This window comes from Myotis nattereri, assembly GCF_964212035.1.
Source record: "Myotis nattereri genome assembly, chromosome: 15".
Lineage (NCBI taxonomy): Eukaryota > Metazoa > Chordata > Mammalia > Chiroptera > Vespertilionidae > Myotis > Myotis nattereri.
In genome coordinates, this window is record NC_138090.1 from 49,026,738 (window position 1) to 49,054,621 (window position 27,884).

Genomic DNA, 27,884 nt, shown 5'->3' on the forward strand with positions numbered 1-27,884 from the left:
CCTCCCCGGGGACCCCGAATTCCAGCCTCCAGCTCCGCCCTTCAGAGTCCCCGGGGTCCCAGCCCCAGACAGCCAGACAGAACGCTGTTAACTAACAATGCAGCGTTTTAATCCCGATTTGGACAAGTGCTGGGAAAACCCATAGAGACCCCTCCCTTGCGGGCCACCGGGGCGGACCAGACAGGGTGTCTCCAGGTCTCCGGCTGGGGACCGCCAGGCCACGCCCTCGCGCTCCTATTGGCTGCCGCCCGGGGGTCAGAAGCTGGACTGCAGCAGAGTGACGCGCAGAGGCCACGCCCCCTCGTCCTGGGTCAGGGCGAGAGGGCCCGCCCCCGAGTCCCACGTGGGCGCCCAGGAGGCGGGGCCGGCGCCACGCCCGCTGCCCCGGCGGGAGCACCCGGGGGAGCGGGCATTGGCCACCGGAGGAGATCGTGGGGGCGAGGGCAGCGGGGGCTTGGGGTTTGACGGAGGCGGCGGCACCGGGGGAAGAGGTTCGCCTCCGGAGTCCAAGTTTCCACCTGGAGAGGACGAGGGAGGGGTGAAAAGGGCAAAATGGGGGGCCCGAGGTTCCGGACCCCCAGCTTTTCTTCCCTCCGACCCAGGAGCGCCGGGCCCCAACCCCCTGCTGCCTGGGGTCTAGAACTCCCAAACGCTGTGCAGCTCTATCCTCATCGGGACAAAGAATTTCCAGGGGCCCGCGATCCCTTCCCACCAGGAGCTAGGATTCCAGGCCTCAGGCTTCCCCTCCCCTAAACCCGGAGCCCTAGGTCCCCAGCCCCTCCCCCCGCCCCCCCCCCACCTGTCATCATTCGGTGCCACTGCGAGGCCTCGGTGGCCAGAGCTTGAGAGAGGCTGAGGACTCGCTCCCGATGACCTTCGGACATGGGAATATAAGGGGCGGTGTTCCTCGAACTAGAAAAAAAGATTTGGGGGAGACGAGCAGTTAGCCAGGACAGTGATTACTGCGGTGCCCCCACGTGTCCTTCTGGGAGTTGTAGTCCTCAGCACGTGTCTTCAAGGACTTTAAAAATATATTTTATTGACTTTTTACAGAGAGGAAGGGAGAGGAATAGAGAGTTTAGAAACACTGGATGAGAGAGAAACATCGATCAGCTGCATCCTGCAACCAAGGTACATGCCCTCGACGGGAATCAAACCCGGGACCCTTGAGTCCGCAGGCTGACGCTCTATCCACTGAGCTAAACCAGTTAGGGCAATCTTCAAGGACTTTGAACCTGGACAGGCCGGCAAAAAAAGCTCCTGTGCACCATGGAATTTCCCCTCCCGTCACCAGTAACTTTCACCCCATTTCCAGATGGTCGGGGGAGTTGATATCCACCCAGGGTTGCAGTTTGGGGGACTGCTGTTCTCACTGGGGATCCAGGGCTTTCTGATGCCCCAGGAACTCTAGAAGGTTCTGCAATCATCCTGGTCGGGTGGTTCAGTTGGTTGGAGTGTCATCCCGTAGACCGACAGGTGGCGGGTTCGATTCTAGGTCAGGGTACATACCCAGGGTGCAGGCTTGATCCCCACCCAGTCAGGGCGTGTGCAGCAACCAAGAGATGTTTCTCTCTCTCTCCCTCATGAATTTAAAATTTAAAAAAATAATAATAAAAGGCTGCAATCTGCACTCGGGGGACATAAATAACAAAGCTACTCGCCTCCCCTTGGGAAATTGATTTCCCTGCTCCTCGAAGGCACCCCAGTTCCTTACCTGCTCCAGGACCCGGAGCTTCTGAGCCATTTCTGGGCTCCGGCGTGTCCCAGGCCAGGCTGCAAAAAAAAAAAAACGGGGCATAGTCCTCCTCACCTGGGAGCCCCCACTTCCCACTGTGAGGGTGAAATGTAGGAGGCTCAGAGAGGGGCTGAAACGGCCTCAAAACACTGGCAATGATTAACTTGACGCGTAAAGAACCTGCTTCGCCGTAGACCTCAGGCAGACACAGAGGCCCGCCCCTCGCTCACCTGTGACAAAGCCAGAACCGACCCTGCGATTCCCCCTTTACCTCCTACAGGACTGGCTGGACGGTCTGTCCCCCCAAACCGGCTAGACAGAGACACACGTTTGGGTTCGTCTGGCTGAGAGGATCCCCTGATTGACAAAAACAATCCTACCCGTAAAATCACCCCACCTACAACTCGTCTAATTCCTCCCTCGAAAAGTAAGATGAAACCGCCCTGGGGAGCCACTCTGATCAGGTCTGGAGCGCTCTCCTCGCTGCAATAGAATGAATTAACTCCTTCCTTCCTTCCTTCCTTCCTTCCTTCCTTCCTTTTTCTTTCTCTCTCTCTTTCTTTCTTTCTTCTTTCTTTCTTTCTTTCTTCTTTCTTTCTTTCTTTCTTTCTTTCTTTCTTTCTTTCTTTCTTTCTTTCTCTTTCTTTCTTTTTCTTCCTTCCTTCCTTTCTCTCTCTCTCTCTCTCTCTCTCTCTCTCTCTCTCTCTCTTTTTCTTTCTTTCTTTCTTTCTTTCTTTCTTTCTTTCTTTCTTTCTTTCTTTCTTTCTTTCTTTCTTTCTTTCTTGCCTTTGACAACAGAGAGTAACTGAAAAGAAAGCTCGGGTTTGCAATCTAGACCCTAGATGCCTGGTGAGCTGGGGATGTTGTATCTGCCCACCTCCGTCCCCCACCGAGAAGGGGCCCGGACGCTGCCCTTGGCACAGGTACAAGCCGGGTGGAATTGGGAACCCCGGTTCTGGGTAGGAAGGGAGCACCCCATTTTCCGGAGAGGGACAATGAGCCTCACACCAGGAGCAGAGGACCCCGCCGCCCCACCGCCCCCTCTGCTCCCCTCACCCTTTGCTCCACGTCAGGCTGGCATCGTGCGGGGGACAGGGTCCTCCCCAGAGTGAGGAGCCGCGGAGAAGCGGGGCGAGGGAGAGGCCGTCCGCACTCCTGGTTCCTCCGGATCCGCTCCAGCTGCTCCTGAGCACTCATCCGGGGCCGGGCCTGGGGGGGCTGGAGGACGAGAAACGCCTCAGGACCCCCAAGCTTGGCTTCCGTTTCATCTCTTCCCTGAACCTCTTAGCCTCCAGCCCTGCCCTTTCCAGTAAGTTCACCACCGGATCTCAGAGGGCTTTTTCTACACCCGGAGCTGAGGCTGTCCCTCCTCTGCCGGCCGTCCCCCCCTCCCCCCAGGATCCCCAAGCTCAGCACCCTGGGGCCAAGGCCTTTGAGGCCGTGAGGCCTGGTCCCCACCCCCCACTCTGCCTCAACACACACACACACACACACACACTCAAACAAAAACCTCTGAATCAGCCTTGAAAACAACAGGAGGAATAGGATTGATTAATTAAATTGTCCCGAGGATGAGCTCGGGTGGGCCTGAGAGAGGACCGATGAGCGCTGTCTTGCCCTCAGAACCAGGGTGAAGACGCACACAGAGAGAATGCCATGTGCCAATCGGAGCTACATGGCCACAAGCCAAGGCACCGGCTCGGAGCTGATCCTTCTTCCCCAGCGCCCTCAGAGGGATTACAGCCCCTCAGACACCTTGATCGTGAACTTCAGCCTTAAGAACATAAAATGCAAGAGGACAGCGATAACGCGCAAAAGAAATTGTTCAGCGAAAGGAAACGGGAAATTGAAGGCTGGGGCGATCGGTGCTCGGCCTGTTCACATGGCAAAAAGGAGAAAGCGTGTTCTGGACAGAACGCCAAGGGTGTGGCCGGACAGCCGTTTGCTGAGCGATTTAGGCATGTGGCCTGCGGATCCAATACATGGTCGCAGCAGAAACGGTGCCAACTTGCACTGAAGGGGACAGAGATGGGACTCAGAGAAGATGGGCTGGGATGCCGCAGGCAGGAAAGGGTGGTCTGGCTGAGAGCATGTGATCCTGCAGGAAAGGGGGCAGTTTGGACACAGACTCGCATCCCAGGAGAGAGCCACGTGACCTTGCAATTGTGCGGCCACAAGCCAAGGAAGGGACCTGGAGCAATCCTTCCCCAGGCCGAGAGCATGGCCCTGAGGGCACCCTGCTTCCGGGCTTCTAGCCTGCAGAACTGCGAGTCAATAAAGTGTTGTTTAAGGGGAAAAACACACAAGACAAAACAAAACAAAAAAAACAAAGGGCAGAGAACTCCTCACTGCAGGCTGCAACTAGAACATTCTAAAAACTAGAAACAGCTTGGATCCATCTGTTGCTCAAGGGGGGGCCAGTCAGTTTTACTCCGATTTGGCCAATCCTGAGTCGCACGCCCACCTGTTGGACACAGTCCCCCCGCACATGGCCCTGTGTCGTTTATTTCTTCACAGCGGGCCAGACCACTGGCCCCAGAGCCTGCCAGGGCCCAATCCAAACTTCTACACCTTCACCTGTTTCAAATATAGCCGTCCAAACAGGCAGCTATTTTTAGCCACTTAAAGCCTGCCTGTTTTGAATAGTCCACGAAGCTGTGCCCAGCATCTGCTAGCCGGAGGTAAGGTGAACCTGCAGCTATAAAAGACTCCAAGCGGCCCTGGCCAGTGTGGCTCAGTTGGTTGGGCGCCATCCTGTGCACCAAACGGTTGCCAGTTCTATTCCTGGTCAGGGCACCTGCCCGGATTTCGTTGGGGCCTTGAGGCCTGGTAGGGGGGGCGGTGCAGAAGGCAGCCAATCAATGTTGTGCTCTCACATCGATGTTTCTCTCTCTCTCCCTCCCTCCCTCTAAATAATAAATATTTATTTATTATTGAATTATATTATTTATTTTTAATGTTTTTATTTATTTTTAGATAGAAAGGGAGAAAGAGATCAAAACATCAGTGACAAGAGAGAATCATTGATGGGCTGCCTCCTGCACCCACCCCACTGGGGATTGAGCCTGCAACCTGGGCATGTGCCATGACTGGGATTTGAACTTGACCTCCTGGTTCATAGGTTGATGCTCAACCACTGAGCCACGCTAGCTGGACTATGTATATATTAGAAGAAAGGAAGGAAGGAAGGAAGGAAGGAAGGAAGGAAGGAAGGAAGGAAGGAAGGAAGGAAGGAAAAGGGAGGAGAAGGAGAAAGAAAATATACCCCAAGCGGCCGCCGCCTAAGGAGTCTCCCTGTGCCCTGAGTGCTATCACCCTGCCCCTTAATCCCCTTCTCAGACCTCCACGCCCCCCTCTCCTTGGACAGTGGCTCCCCCGCAATAACCTCGGGGTCTCAGGTCCTGGCTTCTCCCACCCACGGGCAAACCTGTCCGAACGTGGTCAACAAAGCCCGTGTGTCTACTGCCACCTCGTGGTCATGTCTTTGCCCTGCTCGGCTCTGCAAAGCCTGCGCCCCCCGCCGGGGAGCGGAAGAAGCCATTCCCCAAGCAGCCCCCACCACCCATGTCCGTGCTGCACACCGCGCCCTTCCCGGGAAAGACCGAGTGTTTGGTATCCACGACAACGAGGAAGCACCGGAAGTGCTCTCAAATCGGCTAGGTCGGGTCATCGCCCCAACCGCGCTTCTCGGAAAGCCGGCCAGCCAGCCAATCGGGGCTGGCCCCGCGTTTCTGAAAACCAGCCAATCAGCAACAGACACAAAGCCTCCCCCCCCCCCCCCCCCCCCCCCCCCCCGCTTAAGGGCGACCAATCCCCAAACTCTCCGGGTCGGCCTGGCTGCCTGGCTTAAGCAAAGGAATACGCTCAGCAATGTTTCTGCATCACCAGCACCTCCATGCCGTTCCCTCCGCTGGACTTCCCTGCATGGACAACCTTTTCTCATTCACCCGGCCTCAGTTTACCTATCCTTTAAAAGGCTTCCCAGCCCTGACCGGTTTGGCTCAGTGGATAGAGCGTCGGCCTGCGGACTCAAGGGTCCCAGGTTCGATTCCAGTCAAGGGCATGGACCTTGGCTGCAGGCACATCCCCAGTGGGGAGAGTGTGCAGGAGGCAGCTGGTCGATGTTTCTCTCTCATCGATGTTTCTGGCTCTCTATCCCTCTCCCTTCCTCTCTGTAAAAAATCAATAAAATATATTTTTAAAAATAAAAATAAAAGGATTCCCTGCCTTGGCTGGTTTGGCTCAGTGGATAGAGCGTCGGCCTGCGGACTTAGGGTCCTGGGTTCGATTCCCGTCAAGGGCACATGCCTGGGTTGTGGGTTCAATCTCCAGTAGGGGGCTCTCTCATCATTGATGTTTCTGTCTCTCTCTCTCCCTTTCCCTCTCTGAAATCAATTTTATACACACACACACACACACACACACACACACACACACACACATAGTATATGGCTTCCTAGCCCTAACCGGTTTGGCTCAGTGGATAGAGCGTCAACCTCCGGACTGAAGGGTCCCAGGTTCGATTCCGGTCAAGGGCATGTACCTTGGTGCGGGCACATCCCCAGTAGGGGGTGTGCAGGAGGCAGCTGATCGATGTTTCTCTCTCGTTGATGTTTCTAGCTCTCTATCCCTCTCCTTTCCTCTCTGTAAAAAATCAATAAAATATATTTTTTTAAAAAATAAAAGGCTTCCTAATGCTGCCAGTCCCTGTGTGAAACCGCTTGTTGCTGTCAGACTCGTATGAAGATCGCATTCGTGCCTTCCCTCCATCAGACTCGAGCATCAGGTCTAATTTGTGGCTGGCCCCCCAACACTTTCCACAGGGCCTGGCCTCTAGAGGGCTCCGGAGAGAGATGTCTAGCAAATAAGGGAGTTTGGGATTTTTTTCCTGCAGTGGCCACACCTCAAAGCTTAGGGAGGACAGGGCAGGTGGCAGCTCCCTGGCCTTCGTGACACCCTATTTGGATCAGTCATCTGCCGATGTCTTAGTGGGCATCAGGCTTGTCCTGCCAAGCCCAGCGGGCGTGACTCAGTAGTTGAGCATCAACCTATGAATCAGGAGGTCATGGTTCAATTCCCGGTCAGGGCACATGCCTAGGTTGTGCGCTCAATCCCCAGTAGGGGGCGTGCAGGAGGCAGCCAATCAATGATTCTTATTAACGAGAGGCCCAGTGCATGAAAATTTGTGCGGGGGGGTGGGGAGGGGCAGGTCCCTCAGCCCAGCATGTGCCCTCTGGCAGCCCGGGAGCCCTCAGGTGATGTCTGACTAACAGCGGGGAGTGGGCCTGAGCTGTTAGTCGGACATCCTTCGCTGGCTAGCCCTGAGCCGGCTTCTGGCTGAGCAGCGTTCCTCCTGTGGAAGCGCACTGACCACCAGAGGGCAGCTCCTGCAGTGAGCGTCTGCCCCCTGGTGGTCAGGGTGTGTGATAGCGACCAGTCATTCCCCTGTTAGGGTCAATTTGCATATTACCCTTTTATTATATAGGATGTTTTTCTCTCTCTCCCACTCCCTTCTTTTCTCTGAAATCAATACAAATATTTTTTAAAAAGAAATAAAAAGTGCCTACTATTTCTATTTTTCTTCTACTCTGACTTGCTCATTTAGTAGATTATTGCTATTTTTTAAAAACTTGACATCTAAATGAGATGTTATTTATAGCTTTTATCCCATTTAATATGAATATTCATACATTTTATTGGAGAAATGTTAATGTGTTTGGTTAAGGATGCTGCGCCAGGCATCACTGGAGATTTTATATAATACACAGTGTATGCACCATATTACCGGTCTAGAATCTGCAAAATTTTGCACTTTTCCCCCCAATGATTTTTAGAGAGTGGAAGGGAGAGAGGAAGGAGAGAGAGAGAGAGACATCAATTGGTTGGCTCCCAAACATGCCCTGACCAGAACCAGGGATTGAACTTGCAACCCAGGTATATGCCCTTGACCGGGAATCAAACCCGAAACCCTTCAGTGTGTGGGCGAGCACTCTAACCATCGAGCCACACCAGCCAGGGCTACAGTAAATTGGCTGTTTATGATCTGCCTCTGACATCCACTAGGACACCAGATTCATAAGGGAAAAAAAAAGTGGTTTTTTTCTCGTTTTGTTCACATCTGCGACTTCAGCGCCTAAACACCTCTGTGCGTGAGCACTTTATTCAGTGACGGAAATGTTTTATCTGCTCCTGAGCAATGGCAGTGTGGTGAGTGTGAGAGAAATTTTAATTTTATTTCGTTTAAATTTAAGCAGCCACATGTGGCTACTGGCTACCTTATCGGACAGTGAAGAGGATACTGAATCAATATTTGTTGAGTCAATGAATAGATACATGAATGAATGAATGAATGAATGAATGAATGAGTGAATGAATGAAGTCCTTACTATATCCAGGCACTATTTCCAACCCTTTCTGGGCATTCATCTAGTTTGAACCCTCACATCAGCTCTAGGTGGTGGGCACTGCTATCAGCTCCATTTTGCAGATGAGAAAATGGAGGCAGAGAGAGGTTTAGTAACTGGCCCGAAGTCACACGGCTTAGCGGTGTCAGAGACAAAATGTAATCCCAGTGTTCTGAAGTCACATTCTCTCTGATCTGGGCTGCGGCCTCAGAACCCCCTCTCCCAGCCTTTCCCCCAAGAGTGGGTGATCCGCGCTAACCAGATGGGAACGTTACAGGATGGGCCGGAGGGGACCCATAGGCTGCCTACCTTGGCTCCTGGCTGTGGGGAGGGAGGGCAGCGACCCTCGGGGCTAGAAGCCTGGGAGATCCTGGGAGATCCAACACCTGGAAGGGCAGAACGGGGCGTGGTGAGGACAGGGGATGCCGTGCGGGTCCCTCCAGGCCCAGGGTGCTCACCTGAGCGAGGGCTGGCAGGGCTTCTGTGCCCCCCGGGGGGCCGCCCCCAGTCGGCCTCTGGGGACCGGGGTGAGCTCAGTTCCAAGGATTCAGGCAGACTCTGGATGGGTTGGGGAAGAGGAAAAATGATTAGCAACATCGTTATTATTACCACGTACTAAGCACCTGGCAACTGAGACACAGCGCAATAGGATTAAGATCAAAACCAGCAGCCGGATGACCAACCTCCGCTCTGCCGTTCATTAGCTGTGTGATCTTGGGCAAGTTACTCGACCCCTCTGGGCCACATTTAAACTTCTTTTTTTTTAACTTTTTTTTTTATTTTTTATATATCTTTTTATTGATTTTTTTTTACCGAGAGGAAAGGAGAGAGATAGTCAGAAACATTGATGAGAGAGAAACATCGATCAGCTGTCTCCTGCACATCTCCTACTGGGGATGTGCCCGCAACCCAGGTACATGCCCTTGGCCGGAATCGAACCCGGGACCTTTCAGTCCACAGGCCGACGCTCTATTCACTGAGCCAAACCGGTTTCGGCCACATTTAAGCTTCTTATATGAGGATTGAAACCTCACGTAAGGCCCTGAGAACGGTGCCTGGCACAGGGCGGGACATTATAAGTGGGGGGTTTTGTAATGATGATGCACCTGGCATGGTGTTCAGTACTTCTCCTGTTTTATTAAATCCCCTCAATAAATCTATGAGACACCTATTCTGATTCTACTGACGCTCAGAGAATTCGGTCAATGACTGATGTCACCAAGAAGGCAGGGCGGGGGTCTGAACCTAGGGCTCCTCCATGCCTGCTCCGAAGGTCACGAAGGTCACGGCAGGCAGCGGCCCTAACCCTGATGAGACAATAGTGGCTCCTGGCCCCCGAGGGCCGACTCTGTGTCAGGCACGCCCCAGGCATCCTTTCTCCTCCTTACAGAGCTCCGCAAGGTGGGGTTCTGATCAGAAGTGTCTGGTAAATGTTTAAGCAATGCCTCTCTGGGAGAAAACAGCCCTGGTTTGTATGTTTGCCAATTACCGTGGTGTAAATATTCCCACTGTGGTCGATTTCAACTGGACGTCACTGAATGTGGAGATGGGAAGTGATGCCCGCAGTTGGCCCTTGAGGGGGTAGGGGGTGGGGGGGAGTGGGTCCAGCACACCACTGGCTTATGCTCACAGGTAACAAATAAGGAAACTCGGGCTTCCACAGCTTAGGATACTCGTCTGAGGTTGGTTAGTTGGTCAAAGGAGAGGGAAAGAGGTGAGTGGGTGATCCGTTTGGCCAGGGGCAGGTAGCTGGGGATGGGAAGAGAGGTGTGTAAACCTCACCTCTCTCTCTGAAGACTCCTCGCCTTGGAGTGCTGGAGACGGGGAGTGAGGCTCAGTGCTTTGGGGTGGTTTCTGGGGCCCCCCCAGACCTGCCAGGGTGTCTTCCATCATCCACAGCTGCTGCTGAGCGGACGTTCTGTCCTGGGGGTGAGAAAATACAAGAGGGTTAAAGCTGATAGGCCACAGGCAGGATCTGAAACCAGCTGGGCTGTATTTATGGAGTCAGAAATGGACTATGGCCCTGGCTGGTTTTGCTCAGTGGATAGAGCATCGGCCTGTGGACTGAAGGGTCCCGGGTTCGATTCTGGTTAAGGGCACGTGCCTAGGTTGCGGGCTATATTCCCAGTAGAGGGCATGCAGTCGGCAGCCAATCAATGATTCTCTCTCATCATTGATGTTTCTCTCTCTCTCCCTCTCCCTTCCGCTCTGAAATCAATAAAAAAAATATATACATAAAATAAAAATAAATAAATAAATGGACTACGTGCGCATATCGAGGCTGCATTTGTGGCTATCCATTTCCATATGGATATCCCGTCACCTCACCACCATTTATCACCCACGCTGTCTTTTTTACATGCTCTGCAGTGTTACCTCTGTCTTAAATAGGGGGCCATATCAATGGACGCGAGTCTGCTTCTGGACACCCTATTCAGTGTCTTTGGTTCGTTTGTCTAACCTGTGTCAATATTACCCTATGTTATTTTTTTAATATATTTGATTGATGTTTTTACAGAGAGGAAGGGAGAGAGATAGAGAGTTAGAAACATCGATGAGAGAGAAACATCGATCAGCTGCCTCCTGCACACCCCCAACTGGGGATGTGCCCACAACCCAGGTACATGCCCTTGACCGGAATCAAACCTGGGACCTTTCAGTTCGCAGGCCGACGCTCTATCCACTGAGCCAAACCGGTTAGGGCCAGCCTGTGTCATTAACAATAGCTTTTCAGTCAGGCTTGACATCCAGTTGTGTTAGTCCTCCCGCTTTGTTCTTCGAGGTTGCCTAGGTTACTCTGGGCCTTTTGTGCGTCCAAATGCAACTTAGGGTCAGTTTACAATCTCTTCTGGATTTGCATCGGGGTTGCTGACCCCCACTGGGGCAATTCCCTTGGGGAGACCACATCTTTGCATTAGTGCCTCTTTCCTATCCATGAACTTGGTATATCTCCCCATTTATATAGGTCTTTACCTTCTCTCAATGATGTCCTGTGGCTTTGAGCGTAGGTGTCTTGCAAATCTTTCCTGTGATTTCTTCCTAGATATTTAATTTGTTTGTGTTAATTATAAAAACTTCTGTTTAGGCCTAGCCAGTTTGGCTCAGTGGATAGAGCGTCGGCCTGCGGACTGAAGGATCCTGGATTCGATTCTGGCCAAGGGCCCACGCCGAGGTTGCGAGCTCCATGCCCAGTAGGGGGCGTGCAGGAGGCAGCCAATCAATGATTTTTCTCTCCTTGGTGTTTCTCTCTCTCTCTCTCCCTCTCCCTTCCTCTCTGAAATCAATAAAAATATATTTTCAAAAAACAAACTACTGTTTATTTACTTTCTAATTGTTTGGCACTAGCAAACATGAGGACAATTGATATTAACCTTGCGTTCAGTGACCTTGCTAAATATGCTTATTCTAATAGTGTGTCTGGAAATTATTTTGTGGGTTTTTTTTGGTTTGTTTTTTGTTGTTAAAAATGTGTGCATTTATTTATTTATTTGTCCTCACCCGAGGATATGTTTCCATTGGTTTTCAGAGACAGTGGAAGAGAGAGGGAAAGACAGAAATGGTATCACTGTGAGAGGAATACATCAATTAGTTGCCTCCTGAATACACCCTGACCAGGGAGAGCAGAGTGGGGAGGAGCCTGCAACTGAGGCATGTGCCCTTGACCGGATTCGAACCTGGGACCCTTCAGTCTGCAGGCCGGTGCTTTATCCACTGAGCCAAACCGGCAAGAGCTGCAAACTACTTGGATATTCTACATATATACACAGTCATGTCATCTGTAAATAAAAATAGCTTTACTTCTTCCTTTCTTGTCCTTATACCTAATTTTTTATTTCATACTTGTACTGTCTAAAACCTCTGGTACAATGTTGGCTACAACTGGTGCTAGCAGACACCCTTGTCTTTTTGTGTTGTTTTTTTTTTAATTTCAGAGAGGAAGGAAGAGGGAGAGAGAGGTGGAAATATCAATGATGAGAGAGAATCATTGATCGGCTGCCTCCTGCACGCCCCCCACCGGGGATCAAGCCCACAACCCAGGCATGTGCCTTTGACCGGAATCGAACCCAGGACCCTTCAGTCCGTAGGCTGACGCTCTATCCACTGAGCCAAACCAGCTAGGGCAACGCCCTTGTCTTATTCCAGATATCAGGAGGAAAGTTTTCCATATTTCACTGACCACTACAATGTTTGCTGTAGATTTGTTATAAATACCTTTTATCAGATTAAGGAACTTCCCTTCTATTTCTACTTTGCTGAGAGCTTTTACCATGAAGGGGTGTTGAATCTTGTCTTTTTCCCCCTGCATTTATGGAGACAACCATGTGGTTTCCCCCTATTATTTTGCCAAATGTGGTGAAATACATGGACTGATTTTCAAGTGTTAAAACTAACCTTGCATTCCCGTAGCAAACCCAATTTGGTTGTGATGTATTTATTATTTTCTTCATATATTGCTGGTGGTAAGTAATACTTAACACCCCTGGAGGGGGGGGGGGGTTAGTGTTAAATGGTGGATTTTAGGAAGAAGTTGGGAGAGTTTAGTATGAAGTCAGGGCTTAAATCTGTAAGTACACATTTAATACTAGAAGTCAATGTTTTTAACTAAAGATATATGATTTTGGCTCCAGCCAGAGTGGCTCAGTGGTTGAGTGTTGACCTGTGACCCAGGAGGTCATGGTTTGATTCCAGGTCTGGACATATGCCCAGGTTGCGGGATCGATCCCCGGTGTGGGGCTTGCAGGAGGCAGCTGATTAATGATTCTCTCTCATCATTGATGTTTCTCTCTCTCTCTCCCCCTCTCCCTTTTTCTCTGAAATCAATAAAAAATAAATAAAATAAAAAAATATATAAGATTTGGGCCCTGGCCAATGTGGCTCAGTTGGTTGGAGCATTGTCCCATGCACTGAAGGTTCAATTCCCAATCAAGGCATATGCATGGGTGACAGGTTCAATCTCCCGGCAACCAAATTATTTTTCTCTCTCAAATTGATGTCTCTCTCTCTCTCTCTCTCTCTCTCTCTCTCTCTCCCTCCCTCCCTCCCTCCCCCTCTCTCTAAAATCAATAAAAACGTATCCTCAGGTGAGTATTTAAAAAAATAGATGATTTTGAAACTCGATTGCTAGGCCTGGCATGAAGAAGAGGTGGGTCTGAGGCTAAGGAAGCAACAGGGCTTGTCCTTCAGAAGTGGGCCTCGAACTGAGGGACTGGCTTTAGGACTGGAAATTCAGAGGATACACTTAACAGCGAAAGTCGGGATGAACTTGCAGGATGGGGACAGGGCTGACGAGAGGAGTTTTGACACGGAGAATAGAGCTTCAAAATAAGAGGAGAGATTTAAACCGGAGGGAGAGTGGGTCTGAGCCCGAAGGTAGGTCTTAAAGTGAAGGGCGTGGTGTGAACTATAATAAGAGATTTATTCTTTTAAATATATTTTATTGGTTTTTTACAGAGAGGAAGGGAGAGGGATAGAGAGTTAGAAACATTGATGAGAGAGAAACATCGATCAGCTGCCTCCTGCACATCCCCCACTGGGGATGTGCCCACAACCAAGGTACATGCCCTGGACCAAAATCAAACCTGGGACCCTTGAGTCCGCAGGCCGACGCTCTATCCACTGAGCCAAACCGGTTAGGGCTATAATAAGGGATTTAAAAGGAAAGGAAACAGCCCTGGCTGGTGTGGCTCAGTTGGTTGATGCATCGTCCTCTACTCCTAACGGTCGTGGGTTCGATGACCGGTCAGGGCACATACCTAGGTTGGGGGTTCGATCCCTGGTTGGGCCACATAAGAGAGGTAACGGATCAATGTTTCTCTCTCTCTCTCTCTCTCTCTCTCTCTCTCTCTCTCTCTCTTTCTCTCTCTCTCCCTTCCTCTCTCTAAAATCAATAGACATATCCTCAGGTGATTATTGAAAAAAAAGAAGAAAAGGAAGGAAATGAGAGAAGGGGAGGAGCTTGTGATAAAGTGAGAAGTACTCCAATCTGTGGGCGGGGCTTCCATGCCCAAAGGGTCTCCAGGTGGACCTGGAGTGGAGGGTGGGGCTTGGGGGCGTGGGACAGGGCCGTCCGTACCTGGGGGGACCCGAGGTGCAGCAGGTACTCCAGGGCCTCTCTCAAGGTGCCCAGCTCCTGCTCCAGGCCGCTGTACGTGTCCCAAACCCGCTCTCGCTCCTCGGGTCCCAGAAAGGGGAGACACAGGGTTAGCATGCCCGCCCTCCCGCTAGATCGCTCCTACTCCCAACAAGGAGGAAGAAGGCAAGCCTGGTCCCTGGTGTCCTGCAGGCAGTACCTGGACTACAATTCCCAAAGGCCTTTTGGCTCCAGCTACCGGGAACCCCAGCGCCTATAAGGAACCTGCCACTTCAAAGAGCTGCTAGTGGAGAGAAAGAACAGCTGTCTCTGAACCCTCACCTCTGTGCTGCCCTGGGGCACGCCTGGTGAGTCCTTGGGCTAGTCAAGACCACACCCCAATGCACTCCTGGGCAGCAGAAGCCTGCTCACCCATAGTAATAATTATAGCAGCGAACATTTATTAGGCACTGCATGTGTGAAAGGCGCCGTTCCTGAAACTCATTTAAGTCTGTGCTACGGGTGCTATTCATGTTTCCATTTTACAGATGATAATATTTATAGCTGACACTTAACTAGTGCTTATCAGATGCCAGGTACCTACGTGTTAAATATTCATTCATTCATTCATTGACGTATATTTATGGAATCTTCACAATGACCCTATGAAGTAAGTACTGTATTTTCCATCTCGAGTTTACATAAGAGGCATCTGATGGGATCTAAGGCCCAGAGGGGTTAAGTCACTTTTCTAAGCTCACACAGCTTCCGTGAGTGGGAGCTGAGGTTCCACGCCAGGAATCCTTATCAAACGCACCCTCTTAAGCCACTCAATTACGTTCTGCAGCTTCCTGGCTGCTCACCCTCTGGGACAGACAAGAGCACGGGATTAAAATTCGGGGAGGGGGCGATTCTCAAGAACTACCTTCCCATGAGCCCTTAGGGTTGGGTCCCCTCCAGGAACCACCTGTTGAGTCCTGGGGCCCCCTGGGAGGGTAGGTCCCTTCCCAGATGCTCACCTGAGTCAGGTGACAAAGAGTGGCCCTCACACTGACCAGTCTGTCCTGCAGGAGGCGCTGGCGCCCCCAGGCCCTCGGGGGAGCCACAGCCTCCCTGGCTGCTTGGCCCAGCTGCTGCCTGGTCAGCTCCAGGGCTGCTTCTAGCTGCTCCTGCACCGAGAGGGAAAAAAGATGACCTTCACCCGGCCAGTGTGGCTCAGTGGTTGGGCATCAACCCATGAACCAGGAGGTCACAGCTCAATTCCTGGTCAGGGCACATGCCCCGGCTGTCTGCTCCATCCCCAGTGGGGGGCGTGCAGGAGGCAGCCGATCAGTGATTCTCTCTCATCATTGATATTTCTATCTCCCTCTCCCTCTCTTTTCCTCTCTGTAAATTCAATAAAAAGCATATTGTTTTTAAAAAAAGATTAACCTTCTGAAGTCACACCCAGCCCCAGGGAGAGAGGAAAAGTGTCTTCCCACATCCTTGTCACCCTGCATGCTGGGGATCAGGAAGGGCTAAGGGGGGGGGGGGAGTAGGGGAGGGGCTGGGTGTCTTCCCAGCCCAGAGCCCCACCTTCTCCTCCTGTCTCTGGTCTATCTCCTCCTGCAGCCTCTTCAGGAGCCGGTCCTGCCCACACAACTTTGTCAACAGGGTCTAAAAAAGGAGAACGGGACCAGATCTGGCTCTTACCTCTGCCCCCCCCCCCCCCCCCCCCACACACACACACCTGGAATATTCTCTCCCCAACCCTGGAACTCAGCAGGGGTTGGATCCGGGAGGACTTACATCTGTCTCCAAGCTTTGGTGGAAGGATGAGTCCAGGGGAGGGCCCGGCTGAGGACGAGGAGAAAAGCCGGGGTCACCGGGGCGGCCAGGGCTTTACTGCAGCGCAGAGCTGACCACACTCCGCTTCTACCGACAGACACCCCCCTCCTTGTTAGCTTTGTTCCAAGCGTTAGCAAACCTCAGTAGGCCCACTGTCTGCTTCTTGGCTTTAGGAAGGTACAACGTGCTCTGTTAAAAATAGCTATAACAAATATTATCACTAATGGGAGACATTTAGACATTTCCCTTACTGCTGAGACTAAACCAAGGATGCCCACTGCCACTGTTACCGTGTAACACAGCATTAGAGATCCTACCCAACGCTGTGAGGCACAGAAAACAGCCCAGCCAGTGTGGCTCGGTTGGCTGAGCATCATCCTGTGCATCAAAAGGTTGTCAGGCCAAAACCGGTTTGGCTCAGTGGATAGAGCATCGGCCTGCGGACTGAAGGGTCCCGGGTTCGATTCCGGTCAAGGGCATGTACCTGGGTTGCGGGCACATCCCCAGTGGGAGATGTGCAGGAGGCAGCTGATCGATGTTTCTAACTCTCTTTCTCTCTCCTTTCCTCTCTGTAAAAAATCAATAAAATATATTTTAAAAAAAAAAAAAAAAAAAAAAGGTTGTCAGTTTGCCCAACAGGGTGGCTCAGTGGTTGAGCGTCAATCTATGAACCAGGAGGTCATGATTCGATTCCTGGTCAAGGCACATGCCCAGGTTGCAGGTTTGATCCCCAGTGGGGGGGTGCAGGAAGCAGCCGATCAATGATTTTCTCTTATCTTTGATGTTTCTATCTCTCTCTCCCTCTCCCTTCCTCCCTTCCTCTCTGAAATCAACATATATGTGTGTGTATATATATATATATATATATATATATATATATATCCTTCTTAAATCATAAACGCCTAATATGCTAAGTGTCCAACTGTTTGTTCAACTGTTCGACCAGTCGCAAACGCTCCCACTGGTAGGTGGGGTCCCTCAGCCTGGCCTGCGGGGATTGGTTGCCAGTTTGATTCTTGGTCAGGGCACATGCCCAGGTTGCTGGCTCGATCCACGGTGAGGGGCATGCAGGAGGCAGCCAATCAATGATTCTCTCTCACCATGGATGTCTCTCTCTCTCTTTTCCTTCCTCTCTCTCTAAACATCAATTTTAAAATCTTAAAAAAAGAAAAGAATAGGAAGGGGAAAATCAAACCATAATTTACAGATGACATGCTCATCTACCCAGAAAAGCCAACCAGCAGAATCCAAGATTAGAACAAATAGAATTCAGCAAGGATGTCACATGCAAGATGAAGCTATAAACATTAATAGTGTATCTCTAGCCCTGGCCGAGGTAGTTCAATTGGTTAGACTTCAGTGGCCGGCAAACTCATTAGTCAACGGAGCCAGATAGCAACAGTACAATGATTGAAATTTCTTTTGAGAGCCAAATTTTTTAAACTTAAACTATATAGGTAGGTACATTGTTATTAACTTAATTAGGGTGCTCCTAAGGCTTAGGAAGAGCCACACTGAAGGGGCCAAAGAGCCACATGTGGCTCGCGAGCCGCAGTTTGCCGACCACAGGGTTAGAGCATCATGCCAAGGTTGGCGGCTTGCTCTCTAGTCAGGACACATACAAGAATCAACCAATGAATGGAATGAATGAGTGGAACAACACATTGATCTCTCTCTCTCAAAAAAAAAAAAATCACTAAAAAAAAATTTAAAATAGCATATCTCTACACCATCAGTAACTAGAACACATAAATTAAAAGATGATGTCGTTCAAATAGCTATAAAAACTGTCAGGTATTTGGGCGTTATCTTAACTAAGAACACATAAGATCTCTATGGAAAAAACTTTAAGACTCAAGTAAAAGATCTAAGAGATGCTATGACTGAATGGAGAGATAGTCTGTATGTATGCCACCCGGTTTGCGGCAGCCTGAGGAAACGAATGGAAGCCCCTGCCCAAGGCCCTTGAAACATCCGCCCCGGTCTAGGCACACTAGTTCACATGAGGTTCAGCTTAGCCAGGAAAGCAAGGGAGGGGTTCTGGCGGTTTCGAGGTGCCCCAGGATATTTACCAATAAAACCATGGAAGCCCGAGTCCCAGGAGATCTTGGGGGCAGCTGGATATAAGTGGAGGAGCCAGAGGGGGCCTGGGAGGAATATTGAACAAGATGTTTAGAAATTGGCGTGTCTTAGCAACACATGTTAAAGTGGGGGTGCCCAGCCCTAGCTGGTTTGGCTCAGTGGATAGAGCATCATCGGCCTGCAGGCTGAAAGGCCCCAGGTTCAATTCCAGTCAAGGGCACATGCCCACATTTCGGGCTTGATCCCCAGTAGGGAGGCATGCAGGAGGCAGCCGATCAATCATTCTCTCTCATCACTGATATTTCTATTTCTCTCTCCCTCACCTTTCCTCTCTGAAATCAATAAAAATATATTTAAAAAAATAAAATAAAGTGGGTGTGCCCAGAACTGAAGTGCCCTGGGAGGCCCTTTGAGGTTCAAAACTGGGCCCCCTAACTTCCTCCACTACCTGCTTTCCGGCCCAGTGTCGCTGTAGGGACAGGCAGGATGCTAATAAAGAGAGAAGCCTGGCCCTGACCGGTGTTGCTCAGTGGATAGAGCCTCGGCCTGCAGACTGAAGGGTCCCAGGTTCGATTCCGGTCAAGGGCATGTACCTTGCTTGGAGGCACATCCCCAGTGGGGGGCGTGCAGGAGGCAGCTGATCCATGTTTCTCTCTCATGGATGTTTCTAACTCTCTATCCCTTTCCCTTCCTCTCTGTAAAAAATCAATAAAATATATTTTTTAAAAAAAAGAGAGAGAGAGACAAGCCTGGCCAAACAGCCCCAGGGCGGATGGGAGCTGCCCTCTGCCCTCCCTCTCACTCTTGTGGTTAGCTGTGGGTATTCTGGGCTCCAATCCCGAGATGCCCAGAGAAAATAGCAGGCGGCCAACTTGGAAAGACAAACTGGACACAGGAGGCAGTTGCAACCCACACGACTTCTCACGCCCTTGTCCAGGCGGAGGGTCCTCGGACTACAATCCCCAAAATGCTGACGGTGTAATGGCCCGAGGCCAGCCTGGAGCTACAGCCCCATCTCCTCCCTACTCACCTGCGTCCTGGCCTCCTGATGCCAGGGCTGGGGGCTCCGGGGGGGCCTTCCTCCCCCAGGCTCGGAGGACGGTCCTCGGCGGGGAGTGGGAGGCCGGGCAAGGGCCGGGCGCTGGGGGCCCCATTCCGCAGGAGGGCGCACGTCGATGCGACTCAGTGGGGTATGGGGTCTGGCGGGGAGTGGGGTGTCACCCGAGGAGGAGGGAGGGGGCCTGCGGGCAGGGGCCGACCGGGGCCGGGGGAGGCTCAGAGGGGAGGGCGGGCGAGAGAGGGGTGTGAACAGGCTGCGGAGAGGAGAGAATTGGGGGGGGGGGACTGAGAATGGGGGGGGACTGGCTCAACTCGAGCCCCTCGCCCCACCACCCACCAAGTCAGCCTCAAAGACGGGTCTCCCTTTGTGGTGTCTCCCGGTCCCTCTAAGACAGTGGTTCTCAACCTTCTGGCCCTTTCAATACAGTTCCTCATGCTGTGACCCAACCATAAAATTATTTTCGTTGCTACTTCATAACTGTAATGTGGCTACTGTGATGAGTCGTCAAGTCAGTATCTGATATGCAGGAGGGTCTTAGGCGACCCCTGTGAAAGGATCGTTTGACCGCCAAAGGGGTCGCGACCCACAGGTTGAGAACCGCTGCTCTAAGAGCAGAACCTCCTCTTGGCCGGATCCTGCATAATCCCTCCCCTTTTGGCATCTCCTCAAGGCTCCCCACCCCCCACCCCCCAGGCTCTGACCCCACAGGAACCCCAGCAAGTCCCACTCCAGAAAGCAAGCGCTAAGCCACGCCCCGGCCACGCCCCCGGCCAGTCCCAGTCCCCGCCCTTCTCTTAGGCCACGCCCCCAGCCCAGCTTTCCCCTCCCAGACTGCCTGGTCCAACTCACTCGGGGCTCCTCGTCCTCTGCATCCCGGGCCCAGATTGGAGGTCGGCGTGGGCAGTGGGAGTGAGCGGCCCGGGGCGGCCACGCTCTCTGGAAAGCCGAGCGCCTTGCGGCGGCGATTCTAAGCTGGGCCCCTCGTCCCCCGTGTTCGCCTCCGGAGGGCCGCCGGGGCCGCCCGGGCCCTCCCCCGGCTGGGGGCGTGCGGGTGACCTGGGCCGCCCACTAGCGAGTGAGCACAGAAAAAGACAACACTTCTTGGCACCTCATAACAGCCCTTGTTCTCAATGCACAGACAAGGGCACAGGGACCCACACAGGAAAAAGGGGGGGGGAGGCAGTGCACTAGCAATCATTGTGTCCATTGTGCAGATGGGGAAACTAAGGCCTGAGTGTGAAGACTGGTAGAGGGCCACCAAGTGGGACCCCAATGCCCCAGACTACGAATCTCCAGCCTGAAGACTCGGCCAGACCCGGGGAGAGACAGTCTGAGGCCTTTTTTATTTTATTTTATTTTTTTTAATATATTTTATTGAGTTTTTACAGAGAGGAAAAGAGAGAGATAGAGAGTTAGAAACATCGATGAGAGAAACATCGATCAGCTGCCTCCTGCACATCTCCCACTGGGGATGTGCCCGCAACCAAGGTACAAGCCCTTGATGGGAATCGAACCTGGGACCTTTCAGTCCGCAGGCCGACGCTCTATCCACTGAGCCAAACCGGTTTCGGCCTGAAGCCTTTTTTTAAAAAAAATCTGACATTGCAGAGAAAGACAAGTATCACATGATCTCACTCACATGTGGAATCTAATTGACAAAATAAACTGATGAGCGGATTGGATCCAGAGACAAGGAAGCAAGGGACAGAGTGCGGGATCTCAGCGGGAAGGCGGGGGAGGGAGGGTGGGTGGGAGGTCATCAATCAAAGACCTTGTGTGCATATATGCGTGGCCCATGGACACGGACAGTAGGGTGGTGAAGGCCAGGGGCGGGGTGGGGGCAGGGGCGGGGCGGACTGGAGGGGGTTAATAGGGGGGAAAGGAGACATATGTAATACTTTCAACAATAGAGATTTAAAAATAAATAATAAAAAATCTGACATTGTGGCCCTGCCGGGGTGGCTCAGTGGTTGAGCATTGACCTATGACCGGGAGGTTGAGGTTCGATTCAGGTCAAGGCACATGCCCGGGTTGTGAGATCAGTCCCCAGTAGGGGGCGTGCAGGAGGCAGCTGATCAATGATTCTCTCTCATCATTGATGTTTCTATCTCCCTCTCCTTTTCCCTTCCTCTCTGAAATCAATATATTTTGATCAAAATATTTTGGGTTTTGCCCTAACCGGTTTGGATCAGTGGATAGAGCATTGGCCTGCGGACTGAAGGGTCCCAGGTTCGATTCTGGTCAAGGGCATGTACCTTGGTTGCAGGAACATCCCCAGTGGGGAGTGTGCAAGAGTCAGCTGATCAATGTTTCTCTCTCATGATGTTTCTAGCTCTCTATCCCTCTCCCCTTCCTCTCTGTAAAAAATCAATAAAATACATTTTGGTTTGTTTTTTTTAAAACTGACCTGTAGGGAGCAACTTCTGGGTGCAGACTTCTGAGAGAGCCAATCAAAGAGCGTGGAATATTGATGAGGGGGCCTGGACAACGTGGTGGGCGGAGCTTAGAGGAAAAGACTGGCCCTGACTACTCCATCCCAGTGATTCTGGAAAAGCTGGCCCTGACCGGTTTGGCTCAGTGGATAGAGCGTCACTGGTTTGGCTCAGTGGATAGAGCCTTGACCTGAGGACTGAAAGGTCCCGGGTTCCATTCTGGTCAAGGGCATGTACCTTGGTTTAGGGCACATCCCCAGTGGGGGTGTGCAGGAGGCAGGTGATGGATGTTTCTCTCTCATGATGTTTCTAGCTCTCTATCCCTCTCCCTTCCTCTCTGTAAAAATCAATGAAATATATTTAAAAAGAAAGAAAAGAAAAGCTGGATTTCTTGCAACGCAGGGGTCCAAAGGATGGAGTCTCTTTCGCTAGAAGACTGGTGATTGGGTGCTGAGGGCCTCCAGGGGAGGAGTTGGGGATGAACAGACACCCAGGTTGGAGCAGCAGGGCCAGGTGCGCGGCCTGTAACTCACCCATCATCTCCCTCTGCGCGGGAGGCCCTGCCCAGCGCGCGTATCCATCCGCGCAGGTCCTCCAGCGTGTCCGCCGCCAGGACGTAGGTCCTCATGCCAGGATGCTCCGCCTGCGGGGAGAAAAAGCTGGCCACTGGGATGCCCCGGGTGGCATCCATCCTGGCCAAGATCTTTGATCTACAATAAAGGTGCCCCAATGCCTCCCGCGTCGCCTAGTGCACAGCGCATGGGGGATGGAGGGACTCACGGTGAAGGTGAAGCGCCGCCCCCGGGGGGCTCCGGGCCCATCGGGCCGGACGCTGTAGCTGGGGAGCAGAACGCTGCCCAGGACGCTCTCCTCGCGGCTGTCTGCAAAGAGAGGGCCCGAGGTCAGGGGTCACACAGAGATCGGGAGGCCACGAGGCTCCGTTCTCAACCTGTGGGTCGCGACCCCTTTGGGGGGCGAAGGACCCTTTCACAGGGGTCGCCTAAGACCATCGGAAAACACATATATAATGACATTGTTTTTGTGATGAATCACTATGCTTTGATTATGTTCAATTTGTAACAATGAAAATACATCCTGCGCATCAGATATTTACATCACAATTCATAACAGTAGCAACATTACGGTGATGAAGTAGCAACGAAAATAATTTTATGGTTGGGGGTCACCACCACATGGGGAACTGTATTAAAGGGTCGCGGCGTTAGGAAGGTTGAGAACCACTGGGCTAGAGGAAAGGGAGGGTGGGAGGGGCGTCGCTCGCCCCATGCCGGCTGCGGTACTGACCCTTGTAGTAGAAGAGGCAATGGCCAGAGAGAACGAACCAGCGGCGTTTCCAGAGCCGGAGCCCGGAGCTGTCCTGGGGGGAGAGAGAGGGAGGAGAGGATGAGGAGCGGGTCGGGGAAAGGAGATGGAGGCGGTGACACTTGGGGACAAAGACTCGGAGAGAGGGGCGGACAGAAACACGTCTGATGCAATAGATTCAGATGGAAGACGGGAGGTTGAGAGGAGGGAAGATTCTGGACACAGTCAGACCTGAGTTCGACTCCCAGCTCCACCACTGGCAGACTATGCCCTTACACAGTCATTTTCCCATGGGGACCCTCAAGTGTTCCCATCTGTCAACTGGGGGTTGAGAAGTTACAGAAGCCATAGCAGGTTTGGCTCAGTGGATAGCGCATGAGCCCGCAGACTGAAGGGTCTTGGGTTCGATTCTGGTCAAGGACACGGACCTCGGTTGGTTGCAGGCTCAATCCCCAGCCTCAGGTCGGGGCAGGTGCGGGAGGCAATCAATCGATGTGTCTCGCTCACATCGATGTTTCTCTCTCTCTCTGTCTCCCCCCCACCCCCCTGCTTCCACTCTTTCTAAAAATCAATGGAAATATCCTCCGGCGAGGATTAACAAAAAATAGAGAGAGAAGTTATGGGAAAGTTGGAACAGATACATGCCTCTCATGGGCAGGGGCTGGATATATCTGATGATTCTGGAGCCTGAGACACAGAGAGGCCAGGAAGGTGGCACTGAGTTATAACCCACATCCTGCATCTCCCCATCCTCTCTGCCAGCACTACTCCACTGCCAACCTGGGCCCCTCTTCTCTTCAATCCCTGCCCACAGACGCAATAGAATCTTTCAAAGTAAATCAGATCATGTGAGTCCCCTGCTCAAAAACAGAGCTTACCATCACACTTAGAATAAATCACCAATTCCTTACCCTGGTTCACTGGCTTCCAGGGTATTTGAAACTTGGGTGTGCAGAGGACTCACCAGGAGGCCTTGTCAAAACCCGCTTCCTGGGCCCAGTCCCCACGGCTCAGAGTCAGTGGACCTGGGATGGAGCTCGACAGCTCGCCTGTCCAGCAAGTTCCCAGGTGCTGCCAGCCTGGGACACACTTTGAGAATCACTGCCTCTCTGTCCCCTTGGCTTCTCCAGACACCCAGCGTTGGCCTGCGGTGGGGCCTTTTGCTTTTGGATTCCCTCTGCCCCCCAGATCTTAGCATGAGGGGCTCCTTCTTGTCATTCAGTTCTCAGCTCAAATGTATGTCACCCCCTCAGAGATGCCTTCCCTGACCAACAGACAAAGGTAGCTTTCATCCCTCAGCCACTTTAGAAAACGTCCCCATGGTAGTTCTTCACAGCACCTCATTTCACAGGAATTCCTGTGATCTGAAATCATCGATTTCACATGGACTTTATTTACATACTAGAGGCCCAGTGCACGAAATTTGTGCACCCAGAGGGGAAGGTCCCTCAGCTCAGCCTGCGCCCTCTTGCAGTCCGGGAGCCCTTGGAGGATGTCTGACTGACGGCTTAGGCCTGCTCCCCACAGGGACATCCTTATCGCTGCCACAGAGGCAGGAGAGGCTCCTGCCATCGCCACTGTGCTCACCAGCCATAAGCCCATCTTCTGGCTGAGCAGCGCTCCCCCTGTGGGAGTGCACTGACCACCAAGGGGCAGCTCCTGCATTGAGCATCTGCCCCCTGGTGGTCAGTGCGCATCACAGCGACCGGTCATTCTGTCGTTCGGTCTATTTGCATATTAGCCTTTTATTATATAGGATTATATACAACATATTATTTCACTCCTTCCATTTATTTGTAAACTAATTTGTTAACCACCCCTCCCCCACCCCCATCCTGAATGGACTATGGATACTTGGCCTATTTGCGTGGTATATGACCCTGGGCTTGGCACACTGTCATGTCGAAGAAGTTGTCATTGAGTGAAGGAATGGATGAATGAAACCATGACAGAATAAGGGGAGAACGCATGAGAGCAAAAGCAACACAAAACAAATGTGGAGATTTAGAAGGAGAGAAAGAGCAGGCAGCCGGGGACACAGCCTCTAGCGCCACTTGGAGTGTCTGGTCCCTGCTCCCGCTCACTCCACCTGCTTATGCAGCCAGCCTCGGATGTGCACCGGGAGGTTGGGGTCCCTTCTGAGCGCATTGCCTCTCTTCCCGAACGCGTGCACCTTGCTTACTGCCCGGGTGGGCTTCTGAGGAGAGAAGGAGGCAAGTGAACAGGGCTTGGGGGGAGGGGGAGGGAAGTGCAGGGGGAGGCGGGGAACCCCCTCATCTGGTGCCCATGGAGACCAGGTGCAGGAGGGAGCTGAGCTTTGAGGTCAGAATGGGTGTCCACAGTGCAGAGCTGAGAGCCACTTTTCACATGTGGAGAGAGGTGTTCAGAGGCAGGGAAGAGGCTGGTCCGGGGGGAAGGAATTTTGGAGCGAAGGGTCCGCCGCCAAGGAGAGGACGCCCTTGGCCACCAGAGCCGGAGACGTGGGCAGCCTTTGAGATCTGAACTGGAAGTATTTCCTGGGAAGTCCCCATAATCAGGAGGCCTCCATGCGATGAGTCCAAATCAAAGGACGCTCAGGGCCAGAGAGAGGCATCGCTTAGCAACCACGTCCAGGGTGGAGGGGCCCCCGAATCACTCCATCCCGGTGGTCGGCACACTGCGGCTCTCGAGCCACATGCGGCTCTTTGGCCCCTTGAGCGTGGCTCTTCCACAAAATCCCGACTTCTGCGCATGGGCCACGAAGTTTCAATCGCACTGTACGTGCGCGCCCACACGTGGTATTTTGTGGAAGAGCCACGCTCAAGGGGCCAAAGAGCCGCATGTGGCTCGCGAGCCGCAGTGTGCCGACCACTGCTCCATCCCAGCAGACGGAGCGCCTCTCTCTCCTGTGCACACAGGGTCTCAGGCATCCACGGGCTGCATTCCCACAGCTGCCCTCAGGCATGGTGCTGAGCAAGGTCAGGTTCGAATCTATGGACTCGGAACTTGGGAAACTGGGAATGAGGGAGGGGCATGGCGGGAGGACAAGGGAGCCCGGTGTCACCGAACGCTGGGCTGGGCGACCAGGCGGGATGCAAGTATCTTGGGCCTCATGGGGCCTGATGGCCAGAGAAAGGTCTCTCCTTGTCGGATTTCAGCCCTGGGCGCATGGATGGCTAGAGATTGGACCGAGTCGCCACTGCATCCGAGCTCCGGGGGGGCGTGGCTCGTGGCTGGGGCGGGGCCTGTCTTAGCAGCCAGACTCGATCCGGTCCGGTGGTGCCTCTGGCTTTGAACCAGGAAAAGGCAAGGGGTGGGGACGGCTGGAAGCGCGTCGGAATTCCTAGCTGCAGCGGGTGGTCAGTTCGGGGGCCCTCACTAGGCCGGGCAGACCCTGTTGCTAAGGATCTTGGCTCTTGACAAGCGGAGTCCCTGGGGTGGCCCCCACCCAGGGCTAGGAAACGGGAGGAGGGAGCAGCCCGAGCCCCGCCCTCCTCCCCAGCCCCACCAGGAGGCTCCCACCTTGGTGCTCAGGCTGCTGAGCGACGAGATGGTAGAGGCGCTGCTGGCCAGGCTGAGGCTGCTCCGAGGCCGGCCCTCCTCCATCGAGGGCGAGAAAGAAAGGGACTGTGTGCGCGTCCCTGCAGCTGACCCGGCTGGGGACAGAGCAGAGGTCAGGGGCTCGCAGGTCGGAGGAGGCTGCGGAGAAAGAGCCCGTTGTTTGGGGACCGGGGGGCTGGGCGAGGCCGGCCTGGGCCCGCATACCGAGGGTGATGCCAAGAGAGGTGGGCGGCACTGGCAGCTGCGGGGAGGGGGCAGCTGTCTGTGGCCCAAGACAGAGAATAGGGGCTCCTTTATTCTTGGCACCCCCCTACCCCCACCCCCCACCCCCCGCACAATGGCCAGGAATTTGACCCTCTCCGCTCTCTGTGCGTAGGGACCCCTCATTCCGGCTTCCTCCAGCTACTGTCTCCTGCACGCTTTCACCCCTTCCACACGCACCCCAAACCATCCCTGCCAAGCCCTGGGGCACCAGGAATGTGCACCCCTTTCAGCCCAGCCAGGGAACTTACCAGCTCTGGGTCCCAAGGACAGGGGGCAGGAGGGCGGTGTGGGTGCTCCGTCCAGTGCCCGTCAGGTGCTGCCCCTCACAGGCCTGTCTCACTTCTCTGCTCTCTCACACTCTGTGTGTCTGTTACGGCCCCTTCTTCTCGCGCTCCCTTTCTTGCAGACTGTCCCTGTCTCCCCGTCTCGCCCCTGTCTCTCTCCCTCTCTAATCTCTGTCTCTTCCAGCCTCTCTTACTCATGTCTCTCTCCCTCCCTCCGTCCCTCACACACACACACCCCCATATCACTTTCTCTCCCAATCCCTGTTTCTGTTTCCGTCTTAAATCTTTTCCTCTGGGACTCCAGTCTCTTCCTTAAGTCTCTATCTTGTTCTTTCCCTCTCTCTCTCCCTGTCTAGCCCAAGTCTCTCTCTCCCCCTCCCATTCAATCTCTCCCTCTTTCTCTCTCTCTCTCTCTCTCTCTCTCTCTCTCTCTCTCTCTCTCGCCCTCCACTTCTGCTGGTTCCTCCTCTCCCTGCTTCTCCTTTTCACTTTCTCTTCTTCCCTCTCCCAGTTTCCTTCTCTCTGCTGGTCTTTCCCTCCCTCCAGCCGCCCACGCTGCTGTCTCCCCTCCCAATCCCCGCTGACCCCGCCCCTCTTGGCCTCCCCACCACAGCCTGACCCCTGGCTCAGCTGCCCCCACAGCTGAGGGGAGGAGCTGGGCCACCCCTGACTCCTGGCTCCCTGCTGGGCTGGGGCCTGGAGAGCCGGGGTCCCCTCAGGGCTGAGGCTGGTCATCCCAAATGTTTGGAGAGTAGGAGCTGAGCCTCAAGGCCAGGATCTCCACGGGCTGGTTGGGGTCAGGGGCCTGAGATACGGGGTACCCAGAATGGAGATGGCTCGGCTCTTGGGAGGGGTGGTGTTTC

At 53.1% G+C, this 27,884-nt stretch overlaps 1 protein-coding gene across 2 annotated transcripts; it reads right to left on the reverse strand.

Moving 5' to 3' along the window:
* Positions 1-92: 92 nt before the first annotated feature.
* Positions 93-27,162, reverse strand: PLEKHA4 (pleckstrin homology domain containing A4). 2 transcript variants are annotated; one of them, XM_081106838.1, is made up of 20 exons: positions 26,986-27,162; positions 26,435-26,568; positions 25,023-25,130; positions 22,916-22,988; positions 22,391-22,491; positions 22,144-22,253; positions 20,028-20,246; positions 19,149-19,431; positions 18,109-18,183; positions 15,998-16,045; positions 15,785-15,865; positions 15,229-15,378; positions 14,213-14,311; positions 9,922-10,062; positions 8,598-8,697; positions 8,449-8,525; positions 2,792-2,953; positions 1,715-1,773; positions 800-912; positions 93-518 (listed from the first exon to the last, which is right to left on the reverse strand). In XM_081106838.1, exons 2-20 carry the CDS (start codon positions 26,516-26,518, stop codon positions 256-258), a joined length of 2,346 nt encoding a protein of 781 aa, XP_080962964.1. In that variant the 5' UTR covers positions 26,519-26,568; positions 26,986-27,162; the 3' UTR covers positions 93-255. The 2 variants fall into 2 exon arrangements, with proteins under 2 accessions (XP_080962964.1, XP_080962965.1); XM_081106839.1 differs by lacking the exon at positions 26,986-27,162 and having other exon boundaries at positions 26,435-26,609.
* Between the last annotated feature and the right edge of the window lie 722 nt (positions 27,163-27,884).

Coding starts and splice junctions, on each gene's coding strand:
- PLEKHA4 (XM_081106838.1), bottom strand. CDS start 26,518: ATGGAGGAGGGCCGGCCTCGGAGCAGCCTCAGCCTGGCCAGCAGCGCC. Junction 22,254..22,390: donor GGCGGCGCTTCACCTTCACC/GTGAGTCCCTCC, acceptor TTCTCCCCGCAG/GCGGAGCATCCTGGCATGAG. Junction 18,184..19,148: donor ATCAGGAGGCCAGGACGCAG/GTGAGTAGGGAG, acceptor TATTCCTCCCAG/GCCCCCTCTGGCTCCTCCAC.